General features: G+C 38.7%; 1 protein-coding gene across 8 annotated transcripts in view; it reads right to left on the reverse strand.

Annotated features, from left to right (window-relative positions):
• The window catches only part of PRMT3 (protein arginine methyltransferase 3), a 137,737-nt gene that overhangs the window by 20,141 nt on the left and 102,778 nt on the right, over window positions 1-14,818 (reverse strand). The window contains exons 14-15 of one of the 8 annotated variants that reach the window (XR_009542409.1): window positions 8,011-8,182; window positions 4,345-4,476 (exon numbers count right to left, since the gene is read on the reverse strand). The exons of 4 other annotated variants lie outside the window; for them this stretch is intronic. Coding sequence is in view for 1 of the 4 variants with exons in the window: in XM_060159521.1 (XP_060015504.1) it covers window positions 4,342-4,476 (135 nt within the window). In the remaining 3 variants the exon portion in view is untranslated. Of the gene's footprint in view, window positions 1-4,037; window positions 4,477-8,010; window positions 8,183-11,085; window positions 11,307-14,818 lie in introns of those variants that run through there. 3 more of the 8 variants (XR_009542408.1, XR_009542410.1, XM_060159521.1) reach the window with 3 other exon arrangements.

Consider the following 14,818-nt stretch of genomic DNA (forward strand, 5'->3'; position numbering starts at 1 on the left):
CCTCGCCCATCCAGACTCTTCCACTGAGATGCTGCCATGTGAGTCAAGCCTCCACACAACTGCAGCAGCATGAAAAACCCTAGGAGCAGAACTAGTATCTAAGTCCAGTCCAGACTGCAGAAACACAGACAAGTAAACCTACATGATTTTTGACTTCAAGGCACTAAGTTTTGGAGTGGTTTGCTAACCACAGCAATAAATAACTAAAACGTACTCTTTTATATGAAGCCCGCTCATTTAATTTCTTCTGATCTTGTTCATCCAGTTTTAAAGCAAAGTACTATGATTATTTTTGTGATGAGATAAATGAAATTTTAAAATATTACGTTTTTTTTTCCTGAAAATAAAAACAAGACTATTCAAATTAAACGTATATGTAGGCAAATACCCAAAGAAGAAACTCCAACGTAACTCTCAGGTTTACTGTTAACAGTTTACAAAAAGGCCTCTAGAAGAAATTAACATGTTCAAACAAATAAATAATTTTCACTTATTTTTGTTTAAAATTTGAACGATACCATTCCTTTTTCTTTCACTAGTGGGACAGGCTTGACTTAATCTATTTTAAAACTGGCATTAAATAAAGCTTATAAAGTCTTAAAAACTGGAAACTGATTACTGAAAAATCACTATAAAGCTAATTACTGTACTTTCCTGCTTTTGTTAAGAATGTGGAGTTTTATTGATCCGCAGGGTTAATGTGGATTGGGCCCAAACCAAATTCAATATTTCATTTATTGTGCTGTTCATCGTTGCTTGTTTCCTCTTTAGTTCTTCTAGGTCCTTGTTAAATGTTTCTTGCATTTTCTCTATTCTATTTCCAAGATTTTGGATCATCTTTACTATCATTATTCTGAATTCTTTTTCAGGTAGACTGCCTATTTCCTCTTCATTTGTTAGGTCTGGTGGGTTTTTATCTTGCTCCTTCATCCGCTGTGTGTTTTTCTGTCTTCTCATTTTGCTTATCTTACTGGGTTTGGGGTCTCCTTTTTGCAGGCTGCAGGTTCGTAGTTCCCGTTGTTTTTGGTGTCTGTCCCCAGTGGCTAAGGTTGGTTCAGTGGGTTGTGTAGGTTTCCTGGTGGAGGGGACTAGTGCCTGTGTTCTGGTGGATGAGGCTGGATCTTGTCTTTCTGGTGGGCAGGTCCATGTCTGGTGGTGTGTTTTGGGGTGTCTGTGGCCTTATTATGATTTTAGGCAGCCTCTCTAATGTATGGGGCTGTGTTCCTGTCTTGCTAGTTGTTTGGCATAGGGTGTCCAGCACTGTAGCTTCCTGGTTGTTGAGTGAAGCTGGGTCCTGGCGTTGAGATGGAGACCTCTGGGAGATTTTCGCCGTTTGATATTACATGGAGCTGGGAGGTCTCTTGTGGACCAGTGTCCTGAACTTGACTCTCCCACCTCAGTGGCAAAGCCCTGATGCCTGGCTGGAGCACCAAGAGCCTTTCATCCACATGGCTCAGAACAAAAGGGAGAAAAAGCAGAAAGAAAGAAAAGAAAGAAAAGAAAGAAATAAAGAAAGAAAGAAAGAAAGAGGATAAAGTAAAATAAAGATAAAACAATGTTATTAAAATAAAAAATAATTATTAAGAAAAAAAATTTTTTTAAGTAAAAAACAACAAAAAACGGACGGATAGAACCCTAGGACAAATGGTGAAAGCAAAGCTTTAAAGACAAAATCTCACACAGAAGCATACACATACTCACAAAAAGAGGAAAAGGGGGAAAAAATATATATATCGTTGCTCCCAAAGTCCACCTCCTCAATTTGGGATGATTCGTTGTCTATTCATGTATTCCACAGATGCAGGGTACATCAAGTTGACTGTGGAGATTTAATCCGCTGCTCCCGAGGCTGCTGGGAGAGATTTCCCTTTCTCTTCTTTGTTCGCACAGCTCCTGGGGTCCAGCTTTCCATTTGGACCCGCCTCTGCGTGTAGGTCGCCTGAGGGCGTCTGTTCTTTGCTCAGACAGGACGGGGTTAAAGGAGCAGCTGATTCGGGGGATCTGGCTCACTCAGGCCGAGGGAAAGGAGGGGTACGGATGCGGGGCGAGCCTGTGGCGGCAGCGGTCGCCGTGACGTTGCACCAGGCTGAGGCGCGCCGTACGTTCTCCTGGGGAAGTTGTCCCTGGCTCACGGGACCCTGGCCGTGGCGGGCTGCACAGGCTCCCGGGAGGGGAGGTGCGGATAGTGACCCGTGCTCGCACACTGGCTTCTTAGTGGCGGCAGCGGCAGCCTTAGCGCCTCATGCCGGTCTCTGGGGTCCGCGCTGATCGCCGCGGCTCGCGGCCGTTTCTGGAGCTCCTTTAAGCAGCGCTCTTAATCCCCTCTCCTCACGCACCAGTAAACAAAGAGGCAAGAAAAAGTCTCCTGCCTCTTCGGCAGGTGCAGACTTTTTCCCAGACTCCGTCGTCCCGGGTAGCTGTGGCGCACTAGCCCCCTTCAGGCTGTGTTCACGCAGCCGACCCCAGTCCTCTCCCTAGGATCCGACCGATGCCCGAGCCTCAGCTCCCAGCCCCCACCCGCCCCGGCGGGTGAGCAGACAAGCCTCTCGGGCTGGTGAGTGCCGGTCGGCACCGAGCCTCTGTGCGGGAATCTCTCCGCTTTGTCCTCCGCACCCCTGTTGCTGCGCTCTCCTCCGTGGCTCCTAAGCTCCCCCCCCCCACCGGCCTCCTGTCTCTGACAGTGAAGGGTCTTCTAGTATGTGGAAACCCTTCCTCCTTCACAGCTCCCTCCCACTGGTGCCGGTCCCGTCCATATTCTTTGTCTCTGTTTTTTCTTTTGCCCTACCCAGGTACGTGGGGAGTTTCTTGACTTTTGGGAGGTCTGAGGTCTTCTGCCAGCGTTGTGGGTGTTCTATAGGAGCAGTTCCACGTGTAGATGTATTTCTGATGTATCTGTGGGGAGGAACGTGATCTCCGCGTCTTACTCTTCTGCCATCTTCCTCAACTCCTCTCCAAATTCAATATTTAACCTTGAGGTTCATTATACTTTAGATACCAAGAGAGAATCAAAATACTATATAATTCTGTCAAACTGAAAAACCTGTATAAGTCTCAGACCAATCCCTAAACTGTGTATGTGCAGGAGAGACCCAAAACAGTATAGCAAACTCTTAAAGAATGGAAATGAGATTTGAACCATTGTCTGCCAAGACACTGCTGACAGAACTTATATCTTGACTTTGGATGGACTGCCTGTTAACAACGAACATCAACACTGCCCAGATGATTATAACCCAACTAAGAGTCCAAAATATCCAGGATACAATCCAATATTACTCAACATACAAAGTCCAGGAAAATGTAAACAACTCTCAAGAGAAAAGACAATCAACAGATGCCAATGCTGAGATGATCCAGATGCTGGTACTATCAGACAAAGACTTAAAGCAAATAACTATGCTGGTATAAGTTAATAGCAATGACGTAAAATAAACACACTGAAATGAATCAAAAGATAGGAATTCTCAGTAGAGAAATAGAAACTATGAAAAGAGAACCAAATGGAAATTTCAGAACTGAAAAACACAATAACTGAAACAAAAAACTTCCTGAGCTGAATTGCTGAATTGCGGAATGGAGATGATAGAGGAGGACAAGGTCAGTGAATGTGAAGTTAGATCAAAAGAAATTATCTAATTTTAAAAAACAAGGGGAAAAGATTGAAATAAAATGCCCAGAGACTCAGGGACCTGTGGAACTAACATACATGTAATAGGAGGTCCAGATGGAAAAGAAAAAGATATTGGAACAAAACAAACAAACAAACAAAACAAACAAACAAAACCTTTCAAAATTCTATATCCAGGAAAAACATCCTTTAGGAATGAAGATAAAATAAATGAATTTTCAAGTGAAGGAATATTAAGAGAATCCATTGCCAACAGGCTTTTTAGAAGACATTTTAAAGGAAGTTCTTCAGGCTGATGGGCAATAATACTGGAAGGAAACCTGAAACATCAAAAATGAGAGAAGAACGATAAATCGTTGGGTAAATATAAAACACTATGTTTCCCCTCTGAATTCCTTTAAGATACCTATGATTTTTTAATGGAAAAATTATAACATCATCTGGTGGGGTTTTCAATGTATGCACATGTATGCACAAAGATCAGTGTAGGGGGTGGAGGGGTAGGAGGGAGGAAGAATGAAATCCCACCAGTATATACAAGTGTTTATAAAATCTGGAAATAAAGAAGGTTTATTTTTAAGTATCATAAGCAAAGCAGAAACTTAATAAAGAAAAATTTAAATTGTAGTATCAAAATTAAAACATGAATGACAGATCTGAGAGTATTTACAATATAAGTAACAAAGGCTCACTGTCCTTTGTACATTAAGCTACTACAAATTAATAAGAAAGCAATACGTCAGGGCTTCCCTGGTGGCGCAGTGGTTGAGAGTCCGCCTGCTAATGCAGGCGACACGGGTTCGTGCCCCGGTCCGGGAAGATCCCACATGCCGCAGAGTGGCTGGAGCCTGTGCTCCGCAACGGGAAAGGCCACAACAGTGAGAGGCCCGCGGACCGGGAAAAAAAAAAAAAAAAAAGAAAGCAATACGTCAAAAGAAACTAACAACAAAAAAGCAGGAAATTTACAAAAGAAAAATCAAATGATTAGTAAACATGCTAAAGAAACTGTTTCACCTACTTAGAAAAAAATAAGTCAATTAAGACAACATGATACAATTTTCCTTGATCATGTTGAGGAAAGGATTTTTTAAATGATAATATCTACAATTAGTGGGGAAAGGAGCATTCATGCTGTGAAAGTAAACTGAAATAACCTTTCTAGGGGAATTAAGTAATACACATTAAAAGATAAAACATTTGTACTAAAAAGAAGTCAGACACAAAATAGTACACACAATATGATTCAATTCATATACAGGAAATTCAAAGACAGAAAAACTAATTCAGTGTTACAAGTCAGAATAGTAGTTATCCTTGCAATACCGGTAGAAACTGGAAGGGGTTATGTGATAGGCTCCTGGGTTGCTGGTAATACTCTGTTTCTTAAGTTGAATGCTGGGTATATGGCGGGGTAATCACTTTGTGCAATTTTACCAAACTATACTTATGATTTGTGTACTTTTCTGTTTTCATGCACACAACTAAGATTTCATACAATGTACATACTCATTGATCCAGTAATTAAAAACTTCCAAAAATTAAGTATGCTTGCAAAGATTTAAACATGTCAATTTTAGCCCACATTTTCAACAACAGGTGATCAGTTAATAAAGCATAAAATCTACAAATAATAGAATACCATTTGGCCATGAAAAGTAATCCTGTAGACAAATATTTACTGATTTGGAAAAATAGTTGTGATATACTATTAGGTGAAAAGAATAATATATATTTATTATGGGCACTTATCCTGTGTTATACAAATGTGAATATATATATCTATATGGAAAGATTTCACCAAGCTATTGAAAGTGGATGATAGATTTCTAATATTAATATTCTTCATGCTTATATATAATTTACATTTCCCATAAATATGAACAACTTCTGTGATAAGTTATTTTTAATAATACTTGAGTTAAATAATCTATAGTATTGCATAGAGAGGCATTCAATTCAACTATTACCTTTGTACATTTCCCTTAATGACTCTGAAAAATCACTCATCTCTGCACCCCAAGGGTTAGGGCAGAGTCTAATATATAGTAGGAACTAAATGAATTTGAAGAAAAAGAATGACAAGTTTTCCCCAACTAGTAATTCTACAAAAAGAACATTTTCAATAACTATTTTTCTTCTCAAGAGATTAGCAAAAGCAAATTAAGGGAAAGTAGCAGGTAAAGGAGAAAAGGTGTAAACAGAATAGTAACAGTAATAAAAACTATGGAAACTATATGAAAACATTAAAATGATTTTTTAAAACTTTTAGTAAGTGGGTTTCATGGTGAGACAGTTAGTTACCTTATAACTATTCTTTAAGTTATACACGTTTTTATGTATTCCTTATACTCTGTTACCAAAAAAGAAAGCGGAGGGGAAAAAAAACCCGAGTTAGCTAATAAAACCTTTTGTGAAAACAACAAATTCAGGTTTAAAAAAAGCTCTTACAACATTATCAGAAAATGTGACGTGAGTCTGAAATATATATAAAATACACTAAGTGATATGTCATATATTTAACTCTGATAAAATACAGACTGGTAATGTTAATATAGTAGAACACTGCAGAATTATAATTATAGAAGGTCTTAACAAAGAGGAGAAGCTGATACACAAGTTTACAACAAAATTAAAAAATAAAGATAAAAAGATTTGAGAATGCAAAGATATTTTAGAACTGTCTTCCAATCCCCAAATCCAACTATCTATGAAATTTAGTTAAAAATCAAAAAAGAAATTAACGCTTGCCCAGATACCCAAAACTACAGTGAAATATTGAGTAGTTTGGGGGTAACCAAAAAACAGTTTATAAGCCTGAAGACAAATAAATAAGAAATAAAAATGAACGACAGCTATTTTATAGTTCCCTCTGAAGTGTGTTATAGGATATCCAACTCCTCATGCAGATTTACCCTCCTAATGATGTTTGGTTGAGGGTAGTATTAAAATCAGTTCCATAGCAAATATTAATCAGAAGCATGAGGAGAAGTCAGAAAGAAAATCACCTGGGATTTAAAATTACATGCAGATAATGTACTCATCAGAGAGGTAGCATTCACTTAACTGAGAAAGTGGAAGATGCTTGCTCTGAAAAACCAAAGGGATTTTCTGGGCTTAAAATGGTATTTACTCTCAAACACAAGCAAGGACTAAAATGCCACATTAGGGAAAGCGCTTCCTTCCCCCCCCCCCCGTATAAATGATCCTTGATAATTAAAATAGATATTAGAAAAAAAGAGGAAAAAACCTTAAACTTGAAACATAGTCATATAAACTAGTGGAACTATGATCAGTGTTTTTATTTCTGCAAGGCCATTATAAACAATCAAATATGTCAGCTGATTTGGGGACAAAACTATTCATTTTGCTGCAGAATATAAACATACAACTACTTTTCAATTATAGTTTCACCTCCTTGTTACCATCACTTTGACAGGCTATCTCTAGGTGTTTTAAATGTTAATTTCAATGAACTTAACACTCTGTCTGTGGAAGTCATTCAAATATAAGAATAAACAACCACCACAGGAAATTGAAAATGACTAATTGGCAATGGTAATAAATAATTGCAGCACAACTTGACATGTGCTTGAAAAAGATCAGATAGGTTTGAAGACGTGACCACAGAATAAATGTCCCCTTTGTTCCATACATATCTCTAGTCAGGGGCAAAGGGAATGCTAAGGAGAAAAATAAGCATTGAAATCAATTATCTATAGGAGCTGGGTTAATCTGCAAAGGCAAGGTCACAATGAAATAAATAAAATTTCACTGACTTACACCACACACCACAGTCAGAAAAATTTTAGTTATAAAAGTCACTTAGACTGAGAGAAAGAATGAGTGGTAATTACGAACAATAGCGATGACGACAGAAGGAAACAGAATGGAAGAAAAATATACAGTAAATTTCTGGGATAGTTTGATCACGCTTGTAATTTGGTGAGAATCTTCCATAATTACTTTGAAGTGCACAGGAAAATAATACAGACATGTAGCTTTATTGTGCATCTTAAATATTCCTAAGTATTAGAACAGAGTTTCACAATGAGCTGTTTTGTTTCTGCTTTGTGGATTTCACAAAAAGGAAAAACAACTCACAGCATTTGTAAATTGAATCATTTGAAAATCTGTTTTAAGCCACGTTTTGCTTTTTCATCCCATACATACAAAGGTAGATGCAGTTCGTTTTATACATGCTCATTTGAAGAACAATGACATGGAATAAAAACGAATTACTTTCTCATGTATTTTGGTGTGATGAGTACTTCTTTAAAGCGGACATATCATGTGTGTATGTAACAGGATGCAGTCAATGAAATAAGATCAGACTACACCTTATGATGAAGAAGGAAATTAAAAATTATCATTATCACTATCACCTGCAGGGAGTAATTTATCATTTCTGTTCTTCATTGGTATCATGTTCCAACAGCGTGTGGTTACAGCAGATACAATTAGGCAGCTGGCCACAGAAGTAGGAGGATAATGTGCTTTTGATGGAGTTTATCCAAGCATGCAGATAGAGTGCTTGTAATCCATGCAGCAGAATCACTATAACAAAAATACAGTTCATTTTTTGTTGGAGTATTTCTTTCAAAATCTTAGTATGGAATTCAAAAGCTAACTGACGATGAGTCTGAAGCAAGTGAAGAAAGAGTAAGAAGATACTGCATAAAAAAGATTATACGTTTTAAGCTTACATCATTGTCTAAAAACCAACAAGATGAAGATAAAAATACAGACCATACCAAGCTGCTGCATAAAGAGCATGAACTCTGATGGTGATAACTGGTATTTAAACTAAGAAAACATAATCAACAAAAATGAAAATTACATATTATGCTATTCTCCTAATGTTAACAATAGCTTAAATTATAGACTCTTCCCTCTTCAATTAATTTTCTATTTTATCCCAAGAGGAAATCTGCATCTTTTCTTTCCTGATTCCTCTAGGGAACAATACACGTTAAGTGCCATATACTTCTCAAGGGATATTGCCAAACTGAGTAGTGTTTAGAAATAGATCAAGCAATATGGAAAGCATCAAAACAGACCACAGGTCTCAGAATATTTTTAAAAGGTACTTCTACTGAAAAACTCAACATAACTAATTTTTGATCTACTTAAAATATTCCCAAATTATAACTGAAATTCCTTTAAAATTTACTTAGATTTCTCCCTTGTAATTTCAAAACTGCTTATGAAAGTGGTTTTACGGAGCAGACGAGATCACCTCTTCAGAACCTAAAACGTAAATACTTCAATTCTGACGTTCTGTAGATTGATATCTTACGTGGCCTAACTCCTTTACATTTCTTCCTAGCTATAAATAAGATACTATTATTTTATACATTCAATATTCACTGAGATTTACCAATATTTTCACTTAAAAAAACCTTTTAAAGTATAACGGACATGTAGAAAAGTACACAAAAGTGCACACCATGGTGAATTTTCAAACAGAATACAGCTATGATACCCACACTCAGATCAAGAAACAAAACACCCCAGCACCTAGCAGTCCCCCTAGGCACCTAGCCAACCCTAGGCACCCCCACAGGGTAACTACTACCCTGATTTTTTCCCCAGCTTTATTGAGATATAATTGACATATAACAATGTGTAACGTAAGGTGTGCCATGTGTTGATTTAATGCACTTACACACTGCAAAACGATTACCACCATAGTATTAGCTAAACCCCCATCATATCCCATGATTATCATTTATTTTTTTGTGATGAGAACAGTTAAAATCTATTCTCTTGACAACCTTCAAGTATATAATATAGTATTATTAACTATAATCATCATGATGTACATTGGACCTCCAGAACTTATTCAACTTACAACTAGAAGTTTGTACCCTTGACCAACATTTCCCCATTTCTCCCATCCCACACTCCCTCATAACTACTATTCTGATCTCTGTTTCTGAGTCTGGCCTTTTTATTTAAGTTCTATATACAAGTGATATCAAACAATATTCATTTTCTTCTGACATTTCACTTAGCATAATACCCTCAAGGTCCATCCATGTTGTGGTAAATGGCAAATTTCCTTCTTTTACAGTGTAATAATATTCCATTTATGTGTGCGTGTGCGTATGTGTGTGTATATACATATATATATGTATATGGCATATCTTCTTTATTCCACTGATGGACACTTAGGTTATTTCCATATCTTGACTATCATAAATAATGCTGCAATGACCATGGGAGAGCAGATACCTCTTCAAGATCCTGTTTTCATTTCCTTTGGATATATACCCAGAAGTGGGATTGCTGGATCATATGGTAGTTCTATTTTTAATTTTTTCAGGAACTTCCATACTGTTTTCTATAGTAGCTGCACCAATTTACATTCCCACCGAAAGCGCACAAGGCTTCCCTTTTCTTCACATCCTGGCCAACACTTACCTCACTAACTACCCTGATTTCTAAAACAGATTCATTTTCCCTATTACATACTTCAACATATATCATGTAGACTTTTGTGCCTGGCTAATTTTATTATTGTTTTTGAGATTCACTTATACTATTGCATATTACCTACGCTGTTATATGGCTCTAAGACATATGCGACTATACAATTTATTTATCCAATCTACTGTTGACAGGTATTGAGTAGTTTTTTTGTTTTGTTTTGTTTTAAATTACACTAATGAATCAACAGTTTAAATTTTATTTATTTTTGGCTGTGTTGAGTCTTCGTTTCTGTACGAGGGCTTTCTCTAGTTGTGGCAAGCGGGGACCACTCTTCATCACGGTGCGCAGGCCTCTCACTATCGTGGCCTCTCTTGTTGCAGAGCATGGGCTCCAGACGCGCAGGCTCAGTAGTTGTGGCTCACGGGCCCAGTTGCTCCGTGCCATGTGGGATCCTCCCAGACCAGGGCTCGAACCCGTGTCCCCTGCATTGGCAGGCAGATTCTCAACCACTGCACCACCAGGGAAGCCCCTTGAGTAGTTTTAAGTTGACACTTTTATGAACTTTTTTGATAATATTTTTTGGTGAACATAAGTACTCAATGCTATTGGGTATATACCTAGGAGTGAAACTATTGCTATGTGCATATATATGTGCATATATAACTTTTGTTAATCTTTATTGCTTCCTTTACCTCTGGTCTTCCACCAGGGATTGTTTTTGTTTGCCTATATACCCTTCAGAAATCAGTTTCCTGGGGCAAATTCTTTCTCTATTTTTTTTTTTTTTTGCCTGCGCCACGTGGGATCTTAGTTCCTCGACCAGGGATCTAACCCATGCCCCCTGCAGTGGAAGCGTGGAGTCTTAACCACTGGACCGCCAGGGAAGTCCTTCTTTCTATTTGTTCACCTGAAAAATCTATTTCAGCTTCATTCTTAAAAGTTATTTTAGTTGGGTAAAATTCAGAGTTGGCAGTTATTTTCTTTCAGCACAGTGAGGATATCATTTTTAAAAAATATTTATTTACTTGGTTGCACTGGGTGTTAGTTGCAGCAGGCAGGCTCCTTGGTTGCAGCAGGTAGGCTTCTTAGTTGCAGCATGCATGTGGGACCCAGTTCCCTGACCAGGGATCGAACCTGGGCCCCCTGCACTGGGAGTGCGGAGGCTTATCCACTGCGCCACCAGGGAAGTCCTCGCGAGGATGTCATCATTGAATTATCTTCTGTCTTTCCAATTCTACTGTTCCTGCTGAGAGATCATCTATTTACTGCTCCTTTGAAGGTAATTCCAATGCTCTACTTACAGCCCCACTGAGGCTTCTAAAATGCTCTCTTTGGTTTCTGTAGTCTTAGTAGGATGTATCTAGGTGTGGATTTATTCCCCTCTTTTCAACCGAAATATAATTCACATACCATAAAAATTTCCCCAGTTAAATAAACTGTATAATTCTATCTATCTATCTATCTACCTATGGCTGCATTGGGTCTTCGTTGCTGCGCGTGGGCTTTCTCTAGTTGCGGCGAGCGGGGGTTACTCTTCGTTGCAGTGTACGGGCTTCTCGTTGCAGTGGCTTCTCACTGCAGGGCACGGGCTCTAGGCACACGGGTTTCAGTAGTTGTGGCACATGGGCTCAGTAGCTGTGGATTGAGGGCTCTAGAGCGCAGGCTCAGTAGCTGTGGCACGTGGGCTTAGTTGCTCCACGGCATGTGGGATCTTCCCAGAGCACGGCTTAAACCCGTGTCTCCTGCATTGGCAGGCGGATTCTTAACCACTGTGCCATCAGGGAAGTCCCTCAATGTTTAAAAAAGTATATTTGGAGTTGTGCAACCATCACCATAATCTAATTTTAGAACATTTTTTATCACCCCCAAAAGAAACCCTATATCCATACTCCTTGTCTTATCCCCTGTCTACAGAGTTGCCTATTCTGAACATTTCATATAAATGGAATCACAGAAATGGAATATCATATAAATGGAATTCTTTTGTAGTTGGCCTCTTTCGCTTGTATAATGTTTTCAACACTCATCATTTCAGGGTTCATACATTCTGTAGCAGGTATCAGGACTTCACTCTGTTTTATAACCAGATAATATTTCATTGTGTGGCTATATCACATTTTGTTTATTCATTCTTCAGGTGACTGACATCTGGATTGCTTTCAGTTTCTAGCTTTTATAAATAACGCTGCTATGAACATTCATGAACAAGTGTTTGTGTGGATATGTTTTAATTTCTCTGGGGTATATACCCAGAAACGTAAAATATCTATCCATTCCTATTCAAGTTATGTTGTACTTCTTAAATTGTAGCTCACTGTCTTTCGTCTGTTTTGGGAAATTCTCAGCCATTATCTCTTCAAATACTTGGAAATATTCTCATCTCCTTTCCCCTTTGGGACTCCCATTTAAACATATATTAGACCATTTCTTGTATCTTCTATATCTCCTGCCCTTCCCAATGCTGCATCGTGGCATTCCTCTGTGCTTCCTTCTGGATATTTCCTCTGACATAAAATCCAGTTCAATAATCCTCTCTACACTAGTGATTTAATATTTACCACTAAACTCATCTTTAGTTCAGTATTAGAATATCTGTTCGGTTCTTTATCAAATCTGTTATATTATTATTTCTTAAATATTTCCAACTATTTGACATCTGTAATTTCTTTTGTCCTTGAACTTAGTAAGCATAGTTATTTTAAAACCCATATCTATACATCTAACACCTGTAACACCTGGAGCTCTATTTTTATTTCCTGTTTTAGCTGGTTCTTGATTGATGTTGTTTTGTGTCCTTGTGTGACTCATTACCTTCGATTATGTTCTGAACATTATATATGAAAAACTGCAGAAATAATTTCAGACTTATAAAAATACTCTTCTAGAAAGAATCTTTTTTTCTGCCAGGAACTTGGGGGTGCTGGCAAAAGCAAAGTTATCTTAATCTAAAAATGGGGTCTGGGGCTTCCCTGGTGGCGCAGTGGTTGACAGTCCACCTGCCGATGCAGGGGATGAGGGTTCGTGCCCTGGTCCGGGAGGATCCCACATGCTGCGGAGTGGCTGGGCCCGTGGGCCATGGACGCTGAGCCTGTGTGTCCAGAGCCTGTTGCTCCGCAACGGGAGAGGCCACAACAGTGAGAGGTCCGCGTACTGCAAAAAAAAAAAAAAGAATCCGCCTGCCAATGTAGGGCACATGGGTTTGAGCCCTGGTCCGGGAAGATCCCACATGCTGCAGAGCAGTTAAGCCTGTGAGCCACAACTAACCGAGTCTGCGCTCTAGAGTCCATGAGCCACAACTACTGAAGCCTGCGTGCCTAGAGCTCATGCTCCACAATAAGAGAAGCCACCACAATGAGAAGCCCGTACACCAAAACGAATAGTCCCTGCTCACTGCAACTAAAGAAAGCCCACGTGCAGCGACGAAGACCCAACACAGCCAAAAATAAAAAAAATTATAATAAATAAATAAATAAATAAAAATGGGGTCTGAGAATTTCCTGGGCCACCCAGATGATTTGAAGCGGGGCTGCAGTCCCTGCAAGGGCTCATTTACCTCTGTTTTACCTTACCCTTGGGTACAGTCTTTCTGGGTCCCAATGCAATGCACTGGGGAATTTTTAAAGAGCTCCGTTTTTGTATTCCTAACCATGTGAGGCTATCAAAAGGGCTACAAAGTCCTTTAGCTGCTTCCTCTGAACTGGTACACGCCTACAGGGCAAAAGCAGTCCCAAATGCCAGTCTCATTTCTTTGGATTTCCTTCTTTCCTGAGTCTTGGCTTGGTAATGCTTTACTAATTTATCTCCCTGGTACTTTCAAACAGATAATATTTAGTATTTTTTTCAGCTTTTGTAGCTGGTCTCAGTAAAAGGGTAACTCCTTTTACACAGTCCACTGTTATAGAAGGCAGATTCATCATTGCACTGTTTTGTTTTGTTTTTTTCCCCTATCTAAGGTACCCCCTGTAACTCTCTTCCCCATTCTCTAAACTAGCTCCTTCTTACTTGTTATGTCTCAGTTTAAATGTTACTTTCCCTGGGCAGCCTTCCCTAATCCCGCGGAGTAGATTGTAATACATCCATTAAATATCCCTGCATTCCCTGCAATAACATTCACCATATTCATAATGCTTTTTGTTCAATGTCTTTTGTTCAATTGTAAACCCCAATAGGCCCTTTAGGGCAATCTCTCTGCAACTGTGTTCACCTCCCTATCCTCAATGCCTAAGCACAATGACTGGGCATTCAATCTAAACATTTAGTGAAAATAGCCATGCAGTTACAAAGGCATGAAATAGCCTGGGATGTTCAGGGACTAAAGGAAATTAATAAAGATTTGTTAATTGAGTGAACAAATAAAGAAATGAATGATATATTATGCTCAACTCCTACCGACCTTTGGGAAAAGAAAACCATGAGGCTTTACTTCTCTTATTATTTCCTACTTTTTATTCAAAACTCATATTTGATGTCAACTACTCTAGAATATTCCTTGATGTCAGTACCAGCATCAATTAATCAGTCACTCCCCACTAATTTACTGCATACAGTAAATGAGGAAGGCTTTCTGGAAGAAAGTCATGCCTAATACGGTAAAACCTTAAATATGAGCAAGATTTTCGAGGAAAGTGAGTAAATAAGAGTGTGCCAGGTCAACGCTATCTTTTATATATGCCTGTAGTATTTAAATTCTATTATAGCACACCATAGTACAATCATCTATTTATATGTTGGCCTCTCCTACTAAATGAAGGTCTTTGG

The sequence above is a fragment of the Lagenorhynchus albirostris genome, chromosome 9 (genome assembly GCF_949774975.1).
Source record: "Lagenorhynchus albirostris chromosome 9, mLagAlb1.1, whole genome shotgun sequence".
NCBI classification, from domain to species: domain Eukaryota; kingdom Metazoa; phylum Chordata; class Mammalia; order Artiodactyla; family Delphinidae; genus Lagenorhynchus; species Lagenorhynchus albirostris.